General features: G+C 36.8%; 1 protein-coding gene across 2 annotated transcripts in view; it reads right to left on the reverse strand.

Annotated features, from left to right (window-relative positions):
* BMP2K (BMP2 inducible kinase) overlaps positions 1-13173 on the reverse strand; it is a 128887-nt gene that overhangs the window by 65785 nt on the left and 49929 nt on the right. For both annotated transcript variants that reach the window (XM_065878342.1, XM_065878343.1), the window contains exons 2-3: positions 5014-5132; positions 1699-1804 (exon numbers count right to left, since the gene is read on the reverse strand). In XM_065878342.1, coding sequence (XP_065734414.1) covers positions 1699-1804; positions 5014-5132 — 225 coding nt within the window. The remainder of the gene's footprint in view (positions 1-1698; positions 1805-5013; positions 5133-13173) is intronic.

Here is a 13173-nt window from a genome sequence, read left to right on the forward strand (position 1 = left end):
TCCCGAATCTTTACATATTTTTCACAGTTATCGTCTCCTAAACAAGAACTTTTATACTCTGCCCGATTTCATTATTAAAATTTAAAAAGTCAACATTTTTCTAGCCTCAACAATCTTCATCTCTCTGAGATTATACTGAATTTAAAATGCTATACCAGGCTTCCCTGGTGGCGCAGTGGTTGACAGTCTGCCTGTCGATGCAGGGGACACGGGTTCATGCCCCGGTCCAGAAGGATCCTGCATGCCGCAGAGCGGCTGGGCCCGTGAGCCAGGGCCACTGGTCCTGCGCGTCCGGAGCCTGTGCTACGCAACGGGAGAGGCCACGGCAGTGAGAGGCCCGCGTACCACAAAAAAAAAAAAAAAAAAAAAAAATGCTATACCATCCCATTTAAATTTTGATATGACTTTTTTTAACAAGGTACTTAATTTTATCTGCAGTAGACTGCACCATTGGCTCCCAAATACTCACTTGCCTAAAAACTGAAGCTCATGTAGTTCCCCTTTTAAAATGTCTTCTGGATGACAATTAAACTCATCCAGAATTATGATTATGCTCAATTCAATTATTTTTAAAAAGTTACAAGTAGCCAAGGGCTATTAGTCAACTCTCATCCAGCTAAGAACTGGCACCTTAAATGCTAGAATTCAGGAAAGTAGGGTAAAGAAAATCAATATCATCTCCTTAAAGAGATCACAAATGCTTTACAGTAGAGAAGAGATATAAATAAGGAAAAACAATCAAGAAAATATCTAATTTTTTACGTTATATATGGAAATAAGTTACAAACATATCACAATAGATATTATAGTATTGATTCATTTCATTTTCCTCTGTCCTTCCCCCTTCTTACAAGACTGGAGTAAATGAGACCACATTTTCTCCATTATCATCACCAACCTCCTTCTCCTCCAACCTTCAGGAAGTGACAAGAGTTCCTGGTACCATAATTAACAATCATAACTGTCTTAAGAGAATTTATATATAAACCAGGGCTCCCTAGAATCCAAACTGTCAGATACAGTCTGATGAGGGAGGGGGGAAAGCAAGTTTGCAGGAAATGGATTAATTGCCCCCATTACACCCATTAAAGTAAAAAAAAAAAAAAAAAAAAAAAAAAAACTTTTCAGGGACTAAAAATTATTATTATAATTCTTAAGGCATACTATACAAGTAAATATTTCTTTGAAAACACCACATTATATCCAAATAAAATGTGGTTTTCTATCTTCTGATGTTTTCAAAAGACCACATAATATAAGTTTATAAAAATTATAGATCAAAATGCATCCTTGAAATTTATTACATTTAATATGTTCTAAGATAACATGGTAGCGTGCTGGAAAAAAATCTTGCAACACTAATATGGACACAGTATGCTCTTCTTGGTTGGATTATAAAAGAAATGTATAGGGATCAGGAAAGGTGACTGTTCTTTACGTTTTAGATTTTCTGTTTAAAACCCAAGAGCATTTTTCTAATTGTCCATTAACATATGCTCATATCATCATTGCATCAACTATGAGTAGGTTTTACATACTTTTTAACAGCATTCCTTATTTAGGCAAATAATTAAAGCTGAGATTGCAATGAATGCCCAGAACTAGATGACAGCTGCCCTGGGAGAAACCAAGACACCTACTAACCCATTTTTATGGGCAAATTTTTTTAGCATAGAACAACTGCAGAAAAATACTTACCTCGACAATATTCCATTAAGATAAGCACTTCCCATACATTATCACTAACTGAATTAACAGTACAGTCCAAATAACCCACGATATTTTTGTGACCAGACAGCTCTTTCTGTAAAAAATAAACAAAATTTTAAAAACTGGCAAACATATATTTTAAAGGTCTATCGTTAACAATGATTTGAAGTCTAAACTGATATATTTAAAGAATTTCAAAAAGTAAGATTTAGGTGTAAGTATGGAATCCGACACATTTCAAAAAGGTTTCTACAGTTTCAATGGAAAGTTTATTTACATGTGACTGTCATTTCCTAACAAGCAAATAGTTAATGAATACTGATTTTAAATTCAATGGGGAAGAAAGAGATGGTTCATTCAAAAGTAACAGTTTCCAGGGCTTCCCTGGTGGCACAGTTGTTAACAACCTGCCTGCCAATGCGGGGGACATGGGTTCGAGCCCTGGTCCAAGAAGATTCCACACATCGCAGAGCAACAAAGCCCATGTGCCACAACTACTGAGCCTGATCTCTAGAGCCCACAAGCCACAACTACTGAGCCCAAGTGCCATAACTACTGAAGCCCACGTGCCTAGAGCCCATGCTCCACAACAAGAGAAGCAGCCGCAATGAGAAGCCTGCGCACTGCAACGAAGAGTAGCCCCCACCCTCTGCAACTAGAGAAAAGCCCTCACACAGTAACAAAGACCCAACGCAGCCAAAAATAAATAAATTTAAAAAAAAAAAAAGTTTCCAAAAGTGAGTGTACAAGATAGTCCTTTGGGACTCAAGAATAAAATATCAGAACTTTTACTTATTTTTATCTTAAAAAGATAAAGAAATTAAGCTCTAATATTTATGAACAATTACACTCACGTTTGTTTGTTTTGTCTGCAACGTATTGCAATTTATGTCCACCTAGTCAAGTGAATTTATGAATGTATGTACTTTTAACTAAATAACCTAAAAAAATAAACAAGTAGCTAAAAAGGATTTTTGTAAAGAAACCATAAAGATAACACTAATATTACAAGTACAAGAAAATAAGAAGAAAACGGCAAATCTGACACTTTTGCTCCTAGTACAAGACAATCATTAACATTTATAAGGTTGACAATCATCAACATTTATAAGGTTAAAAATCATAATGATCTAAATAAGGTCTGTCTATAAATTAAAAACTCTTATCAAGAATACTGTTTAAAATAATTTACATCCACTATCATTAAAATAAACCTAGTTTTAAGTGTGTAATATAATTTGAGATATTAGCTAACAGCAGCTGAACATGTGAATAATTCATAAATAAACACAAATAGTGAAGGATTAGTCATCAAAAAACAGTTTGAAGACAACTGCTCACCTCCCCAAAATACCTTATTTAAAAGCATAGGATCTGAGTTTTGCTGAGGTTGACGCTATATTTTATATATCTCCAAATTATACAAAATCTATTGAAAGGAAGAATTACAGTACAATATCATATCTGGGCTTAAGTTAGAAAACTTAGTCTAAGATTCCCTATTATCTCGGAGTAAATCTTTTCACCCTTTTGACTAATAGCCTTACCTGAAAAAAAGCAAGTCTCAAAGCCTAATCAACTCTAGTCTAGCTAAGGAATAGGGATAATAAAAGCAGAATTCTGATAAGTCATACTGTATAAATGTGTCTATCTTCAAGCAAAAAGGATCAAAATATGTGTGTTGATAAAGATGTTGATACAAAATAAGAAAATCTCCCTCTTAGCAGCTGGGGAGGCTTGACAGTAACAAGTGTTTTCAAGGAAGTGGATAAACTAGAACCCTCCTAACACTGCTGGTGTGAACAGAAAATGGTTCAACTGCTGTGGAATTAATGGTTCCTTAAAAAGTTAAATGTGGAATTACCATATGACCCAGCAATTCCACTCTTAGATACATACCCAAAAGAACTGAAAATAAACAATACATATGTACACATATTCATAGCAACACTACTCACAATAGCCAAAAGGTAGAAATAGCCCAAATGTCTATCCATGTTTTTTTTAAAAAGTCCATCAATAGATGAACACATAAATAAATTTTGATACATATATAGTATATATAATGGAATATTATTCACTCATAAAAAGGAATGAAGTGCTGATAAGTGCTACAATGTGGATGAACCTTAAAAATATGGTAAGTGAAAGAAGCCAGACACAAAAGGTCATATATTGCTTGATCCCATGTATATGAAATATCCAGAATAGGTAAATCTATCGAGACATAACATAGACGGGTGGTTGCCAGGGCCTGGAACAAGAGTGGAATGGGGAGCAACTGCTTCATGGGCAGGGGTTTCCTTTTGGAGTGATGAAAAGGTTTTAAAACAAGGTAGAGGCAGTCTGTGCACAATACTGTGAATGTACTAAAAACCACTGAATTGTTCATTTTAAAATGTGAATTATAAAATGTGTAGTATGTGAATTTCACCTAAATAAAACAAAAATGTTAAATATATATATTAGCACTTGATAAACAGTGGATGAGGAGGAGGGAGAGGAAGAGAATAAAAGAAGAGAGGAGGACAAGGAGAAAGAGGGGAGAACACGAATAAGAAACCACCCAGAGCACTGACAATAAGCAACTCTAGAAAAAAAGGAAATTTTTATTCTGTAATTTTCTCGAAATGTTTAATCTAGTTAACTGAGTAACTGAAATTTTCTTTAATGGCGTATTAAAATATTTTTCACTTTTCCTAATATTAAAGAAGAATTTTTTCCTTGCTGAAGCATACCTTACCAATACTACAGAGTTCACACATACACACAAGTCAACTTTACGGCATGATTTTAAAAATAAAAAGCAAAACTAACTGTGGTCTGTGAATACTAACACATATAAGTGAATGTATTAAATACCCAGGGGAAGCGTAAGCACCAAATTCAGGATAGGGGTTTCCTTTTGGATGAGGATAACAGTATAAGGATAACATTACAGAGGAATACACAGAAGGCTTCAACTGTATCTGTAAGCCTTTAATTCTTAAGTTGGGTAGGGGGTAAACTGGTGTTCACTAATTTTCTACATTCTTCTATTCTCAAAATATTCCATAATTTAAATTTATTTTAAAAAGGAAAAAAGAAAGCAGAGAAGCTTGCCTGTTGAACTACAATAGGGAAGGGAGGAAAGGTAGGAGTTGTTTCTATTTAGCCCTAACTATGGCAATAAAGAGTACACTTCAAAGGTTATCTAGATGTGCCCAAGCCAATAAGCAGCTTGCCTACAGGCTGGTTAATGTTATGTGAAAAACTGAAAGAAAATACACCAAATTTTTCAAAGGGAATTACTCTTTCACTTACCATAATTGTAATTTCCCTTTTACAAATGTTGAGGTCTGTCGCGTTATTGACATACATTCGCTTCAATGCATAGCGGAGTCCACCATGAGTCCGCACCAGGAAAACTGTGGAGAATCCACCTAGAAGAACAAGAACTATTAAATAAGAAGAATTTGAAGCTCCTGCCAAAATCATGTAACAGCACTGAGGAGCTTAATCTCACAGGGAAATAAACTGATTGTACACAAGACAAAAATAAGAACAGTAAACAACTAACACATTGTACTAAATTAACAGCCCAATCATTGGCTTCCTATGCCAATCATGAAGTAGCACATACAGGATAACATGCTTCTCAAGTTAAAATATACAAATATCATTTGAGTGGGAATATTTCTTATATAGGACGTGGAAAATGTCAACAACTTAACTATATCACTATAGTTTGGCAAATACTAGTGATTGCCTACCCATCAGCCTCTCCGTCTTAGTGATGACAAAACACTGATGTGATTTAATATGAGACATCAATGGGATCAGATGGGTGGGTCCCTCTTAAAGTTCCAGGGGATCAACCAACACTGTTCTAAGGCAATAATGGGAATCTCATTTCCTCTTGTCAGCAGCTGATTTAGGATTGAATATGTAACCAATTTGGGCTATATGGGACATAAGGAAAAGTATGCTGAGGGTTGCAGGAAAGATTTTCCAACCAGAAAAAAACAAAACAAAACAAAACAAAGATTCATATAACGAGGCTCTGCTCTTCCTTCCGGCTTTTGGATTTTGTTGTATAAGAATATACTCTTTAGACCTATGGCAACCATATGTGGTCATGACGGAAAAAAGAATCAGAGAGAAGATGACCCAAAACACTGAATTACTTTGGCAACTGAATTACACAAGCCTTCCAGACCTCTCACGTGAGATTATAAATGTCCTCATTATTTATGCCACAGTCTGTTAACAGTACCCCAGAAAGCATCATATATGAAACAAATAGCCAGGTATTCTAAAGGACAATTACTTCTGTCACATACGAAAAAGATTTCCACCTTAAGTTTTTACAACTCATTTTAGCATAGGATATTTTGTAGCTTAACTATAATTTTAAAACAAAAAAAATTACCGATACCCTCATTCACCAGAGGGAAGACAGCAGAAGCAAGAAAAACAGAAGCAGGAAAAAATACAGAAGCAAGAAGACAGCAGAAGCAAGAACTACAATCCTGCAGCCTGTGGAACAAAAACCAACATCACAAAGAGGTAGACAAGATGAAAGGGCAGAGGGCTATGTACCAGATGAAGGAACAAGATACAACCCCAGAAAAACAACTAAATGAAGTAGAGATAGGCAACCTTCCAGGAAAAGAATTCAGAATAATGATAGTGAAGATGATGCAGGACCTCAGAAAAAGGATGGAGGCAGAAGTCGAAAAGATGGCAAGAAATGTTTCAAAAAGATCTAGAAGAATTAAAGAACAAACAAACAGAGATGAACAATACAATAACTGAAATGGAAAATACACTAGAAGGAATCAATAGCAGAATAACTGAGGCAGAAGAATGGATAAGTGACCTGGAAGACAGAATGTGGAATTCACTGCTGCAGAACAGAATAAAGAAAAAAGAATGAAAAGAAATGAAGACAACCTAAGAGACCTCTGGGACAACATTAAATGCAACAACATTCACATTACAGGGGCCCCAGAGGAGAAGAGAGAGAGAGAAGACCCGATAAAATATTTGAAGAGATTATACTTGAAAACTTCCCTAACATGGGAAAGGAAATAGCCACCCAAGTCCAGGAAGCACAGAGAGTCACATACAGGATAAATCCAAGGAGAAACACACTGAGACACACAGTAAACAAATTGGCAAAAATTAAAGACAAAGAAAACTTATTGAAAGCAGCAAAGGAAAAATGCCAAATAACATACAAGGGAACTCCCATAAGGTTAACAGCTGATTTCTCAGCAGAAACTCTACAAGCCAGAAGGGAGTGGCATGATATACTTAAAGTGATGAAAGGGAAGAACCTACAACCAAGATTACTCTACCCAGCAAGGACCTAATTCAGATTCGATGGAGAAATCAAAAGCTTTACAGACAAGAAAAAGCTAAGAGAATTCAGCACCACCAAACGAGCTCTACAACAAATGCTAAAGGAACTTCTCTAAGTGGGAAACACAAGAGAAGAAAAGGACCTACAAAAACAACCCCAAAACAAATAAGAAAATGGTAATAAGAACATACATATCGATAATTATCTTAAACATGAATGGATTAAATGCTCCAACCAAAAGACACCGGCTTGCTGAATGGATACAAAAACAAGACCCATATATATGCTGTCTACAAGAGACCCACTTCAGACCTAGGGACACATACAGACTGAAAGTGAGGGGATGGAAAAAGATATTCCATGCAAATGGAAATCAAAAGAAAGCTGGAGTAGCAATTCTCATATCAGACAAAATAGACTTTCAAATAAAGACTATTATAAGAAACAAAGAAGGACACTACATAATGATCAAGGGATCAATCCAAGAAGATATAATTGTAAATACTTATGCACCCAACATAGGAGCAACTCAATACACAAGGCACCTGCTAACAGCTATAAAAGAGGAAATTGACAGTAACACAATAATAGAGGGGGACTTGAACACCTCACTTACACCAATGGACAGATCATCCAAACAGAAAATTAATAAGGAAACACAAGCTTTAAGTGACACAATAGACCAGACAGATTTAATTCATATTTATAGGACATTCCATCCAAAAACAGCAGATTACACTTTCTTCTCAAGTGTGCACAGAACATTCTCTAGGACAGATCACATCTTGGGTCAAAAATCAAGCCTCAGTAAATAAGAAAACTGAAATCATATCAAGCATCTTTTCTGAGCACAACGCTATGAGATTAGAAATCAATTACAGGGGACTTCCCTGGTGGCGCAGTGGTTGAGAGTCCACCTGCCGATGCAGGGGACACGGGTTCGTGCCACAGTCTGGGAAGATCCCACATGCCGCGGAGTGGCTGGGCCTGTGAGCCATGGTCACTGAACCTGCACGTCCGGAGCCTGTGCTCCACAACAGGAGAGGCCACAACAGTGAGAGGCCCGCGTATACCGCAAAAAACAAAAAAAAAGAAGTCAATTACAGGGAAAAGAACGTAAAAAACACAAACTCATGAAGGCTAAACAATATGTTACTAAATAACCATAAGATCACTGAAGAAATCAAAGATGAAACCAAAAATATCTAGAGACAAATGACAATGAAAACACTACGATCCAAAACCTATGGGATGCAGCAAAAGCAGTTCTAAGAGGGAAGTTTAAACCTATAGAAGCTTACCTCAAGAAACAAGAAATATCTCAAATAATCTAAAATTACACCTAAACGAACTAGAGAAAGAAGAACAAACAACACACAAAGTCAGCAGAAGGAAAGAAATCATAAAGATCAGAGCAGAAATAAATGAAATAGAAACAAACAAAAAAAAAACAATTGCTAAGTTCAATAAAACTAAAAGCTGGTTCTTTGAGAAGATAAACAAAATTGGTAAACCATTTAGCCAGACTCATCAAGAAAATAAGGGAGAAGACTCAAATCAATTAAATTAGAAATGAAAAAGAAGTTACAACAGACACTGCAGAAATACAAAACATCCTAAAAGACTACAACAAGCAACTCTATGCCAATAAAATGGACAACCTGGAAGAAATGGACAAATTCTTAGAAAGTTATAACCTTCCAAGACTGAACCAGGAAGAAATAGAAAATATGAACAGACCAATCACAAGTAATGAAATGGAAACTGTGATTAAAAATCTTCCAACAAACAAAAGCCCAGGACTAGATGCCTTCACAGGTGAATTCTATCAAACATTTAGAGAAGAGCTAACACCCATCCTTCTCAAACTCTTCCAAAAAATTGCAGACGAAGGAACCTCCCAAACTCATTCTGTGAGGCCACCATCAATCACCCTGATACCAAAACCAGACAAAGATGCTACAAAAAAAAGAAAATTACAGACCAATATCACTGATGAATATAGATGCAAAAATCCTCAACAAAACACTAGCAAACAGAATGAAACAATGCATTGAAAGGATCATACCATGATCTAGTGGGATTTATCCCAAGGATGACAAGGATTTTTCAATATATGCAAATCAATCAATGTGATACACCATATTAACAAACTGAAGAATTAAAACCATATGATCATCTCAATAGATGCAGAAAAAGCTTTGACAAAATTCAACACCCATTTATGATAAAAACTCTCCAGAAAGTGGGCATAGAGGGAACCTACCTCAACATAATAAAGGCCAGATACGACAAACCCACAGCAAACATCATTCTCAATGGTGAAAAACTGAAAGCATTTACTCTAAGATCAGGAACAAGACAAGGATGTCCACACTCGCCACTATTATTCAACATAGTTTTGAAGTCCTAACCATGGCAATCAGAGAAGAAAAAGAAATAAAAGGAATACAAACTGGAAAAGAAAAAGTAAAACTGTCACTGTTTGCAGATGACGTGATACTATATAGAGTATCCTAAAGATGCCACCAGAAAACTACTAAAGCTAATCAATGAATTTGGTAAGGTTGCAGGATACAAAATTAATGCACAGAAATCTCTTGCATTCCTATACACTAATGATGAAAAATCTGAAAGAGAAATTAAGGAAACTCTCCAATTTACCACTGTAACAAAAAGAATAAAATACCTAGGAATAAACCTACCTAAGGAGACAAAAGACCTGTATGCAGAAAACTGTAAGATACTGATGAAAGAAATTAAAGATGATACCAACACATAGAGAGATATACCATGTTCTTGGATTGGAAGAATCAATATTGTGAAAATCACTATACTACCCAAAGCAATCTACAGATTCAATGCAACCCCTATCAAATTACCAATGGAATTTTTTACAGAGCTAGAACAAAAAATTTTTAAATTTGTATGGAGACACAAAAGACCCGGAATAGCCAAAGCAGTCTTGAGGGGAAAAAACAGAGCTGGAGGAATCAGACTCCCTGACTTCAGACTATACTACAAAGCTACAGTAATCAAGACAATATGGTACTGGCACAAAAACAGAAATATAGATCAATGGAACAAGATAGAAAGCCCAGAGATAAAGCCACGCACCTATGGCCAACTAATCTATGACAAAGGAGGCATATATAATGGAGAAAAGACAGTCTCTTCAATAAGTGGTGCTGGGAAAACTAGACAGCTACACGTAAAGAATGAAATTAGAACACTCCCTAACACCATACATAAAAATAAACTCAAAATGGATTAAAGACCTAAATGTAAGACCAGATACTATAAAACTCTTAGAGGAAAACATAGGCAGAACACTCTATGACATAAATCACAGCAAGATCTTTTGTGATCCACCTCCTAGAGTAATGGAAATAAAAACAAAAATAAACAAATGTGACCTAGTGAAACTTAAAAGCTTTTACACAGCAAAGGAAACCATAAACAAGACGAAAAGACAGGGCTTCCCTGGTGGCACAGTGGTTGGGAGTCCGCCTGCCGATGCAGGGGACGTGGATTCATGCCCTGTTCCGGGGGAATCCCACATGCCGCGGAGCAGCTGGGCCCGTGAGCCATGGCCACTGAGCTTGCACGTTCGCAGCCTGTGCTCCGCAGCGGGAGAGGCCATGGCAGTGAGAGGCCCACGTACCGCCAAAAAAAAAAAAAAAAAAAAAAAGACAACCCTCAGAATGGGAGAAAATATTTGCAAACAAATCAAAGGACAAAGGATTAATCTCCAAAATATATAAACAGCTCATGCAGCTCAATATTATAAAAACAAAAGACCCAATCCAAAAATGGGCAGAAAACCTAAATAGACATTTCTCCAAAGATGACATACAGATGGCCAAGAAGCACATGAAAAGCTGCTCAACATCACTGATTATTAGAGAAATGCAAATCAAAACTACAATGAGGTATCACCTCACACCAAATAGAATGGGCATCATCAGAAAATCTACAAACAACAAATGCTGGAGAGGGTGCGTCGAAAAGGGAAGCCTCTTGCACTGTTGGTGGGAATGTAAATTGATACATCCACTATGGAGAACAGTATGGAGGTCCCTTAAAACACGAAAAATAGTACTACCATATGACCCAGCAATCCCACTACTGGGCATATACCCAGAGAAAACCATAATTCAAAAAGACAGATGCACCCCAGTGTTCACTGCAGCTCTATTTACCATGGCCAGGTCATGGAAGCAACCTAAATGCCCATTGACAGAAGAATAGATAAAGAAGATGTGGTACATACATACAATGGAATATTACTCAGCCATAAAAAGGAATGGTATTGGGTCATTTGTAGAGGCGTGGATGGATCTAGAGACTGTCATACGGAGTGAAGTAAGTCAGAAAGAGAAAAAAAAGTATCGTATATTAACACATATATGTGGAACCTAGAAAAATGGTACAGATGAACCAGTTTGCAGGGCAGAAATTGAGACACAGATGTAGAGAACAAACATATGGACATCAAGGGGGGAAAGTGGCGGGGGTGGTGGTGGTGGTGTGATGAACTGGGAGATTGGGACTGACATGTACACAATGATGTGTATAAAATTGATTACCAATAAGAACCTGCTGTATAGAAAAATAAATAAAATTCAAAAATTCCAAAAACAAAAAAAGCACTAAAGACTCCACACACACACGCGCACCTACACACACATGCGCGCACCTACACACACACACACACAAAACTGTTAGAATAAATTCAGTGAAGTTGCAAGATCAAATTTTTTTTAAAAATGTCACTTTTATCAATTTGTTAGTCCTTCTAACACAGCAATCTCAGCAATGATAAGGCACTAGCACTCCAGTTCAGTGCAAAATGCTCAAAGGAAAAGTAAACTATTGGGGATAAACAACAGGGGAAAAGAGCTCCTAGGATGACAGTCCAGAATCAGTACAGATTCATTCCGGAGTCTCTATATCCTCTAACTGCACGTATAAGAAACTGTACAACTCCCACCTTATAGATCTGGATTTCCATGTATATAATGTAGGGGAAATCAAATCAAACACTCACAAGGCGGTTACCAGGAGAGAAAAAGATGATGTTTGGGAAAGGTACTGTAAGTAAAAGCTCTAACAATTCAGGGCATTTGTTTAAAAGATGCTCATTTAACATTAATTTCATATGCAAACATTAATGAATTAGTAGCATTAATAAAGTGCTACTTAAGCTACTCAAATTTTATTTGATTAAAAAATTAAAGACAATGCTAAAACTTAGAATATATCTAGATACAGAAGTAGTATGGGTACAGGTCAAGATAAATCATTTATATAGCATTCGTTTTGAGATATTTTAGAGATTCCCCTAGAGCAATGATTCCCAAGCATAACTATGCATCAGAATTGCCTGGTGAGCTGGTGTGTGTGTGTTTATCTTGAATAGTTTCCAGGTTCTGACAAGTCTGAAGCAGAAGGTCTCACGTCAGGACAAATACATACATTTTGCTAAACCACCCCTTACTCATTATTCTACTTTTGTATGTGTTCTTATGAATACATAATAATATAAACTGAGTATTAACTGGGGCGGCAGTGGGAGTCCCCCAGATGGTTCTGATGCACAACCTAGTTAAGTACACACTGAACCACAGTAAAAAAATCCCTGAAGGAAACATGGATTCTATACATCAGCGGTCCCCAACCTTTTTGACACCAGGGGCCGGTTTCGTGGAAGACAACCTTTCCATGGACGGGGCTGGTGGGGGGTGGGGGGGTTCCGGCGGTAATGTGAAAGATGGGGAGAGATGGGAAGCTTTGTGCCCTCACCCACTGCTCACTTCCCGCTGTGCTGCTCAGTTCCTGAGAGGCTTCGGACCAGTAGCAGTCTGCAGCCTGGGCACTGGGCACCCCCACTACACACCCATTCTCAACCATACATATAACAAAGAATTTCATCCCTATGAATTAGGAAAGTTAGGGGGAAAATGTTAACTAAGTTTTGTTCATAAAACCCCTGTCTCTAAAAATTAAAGTCTGATAATTTCACCAATCCTATATCAGACATAGATCTGGCAAAATGTTAAGTTTTCCACATAGAGAGATGATGTGTTCATCAACTATGATTTACACCTAAACAT

Source organism: Phocoena phocoena, chromosome 5 (assembly GCF_963924675.1).
Source record: "Phocoena phocoena chromosome 5, mPhoPho1.1, whole genome shotgun sequence".
In the NCBI taxonomy this organism is placed as follows: Eukaryota; Metazoa; Chordata; class Mammalia; order Artiodactyla; family Phocoenidae; genus Phocoena; species Phocoena phocoena.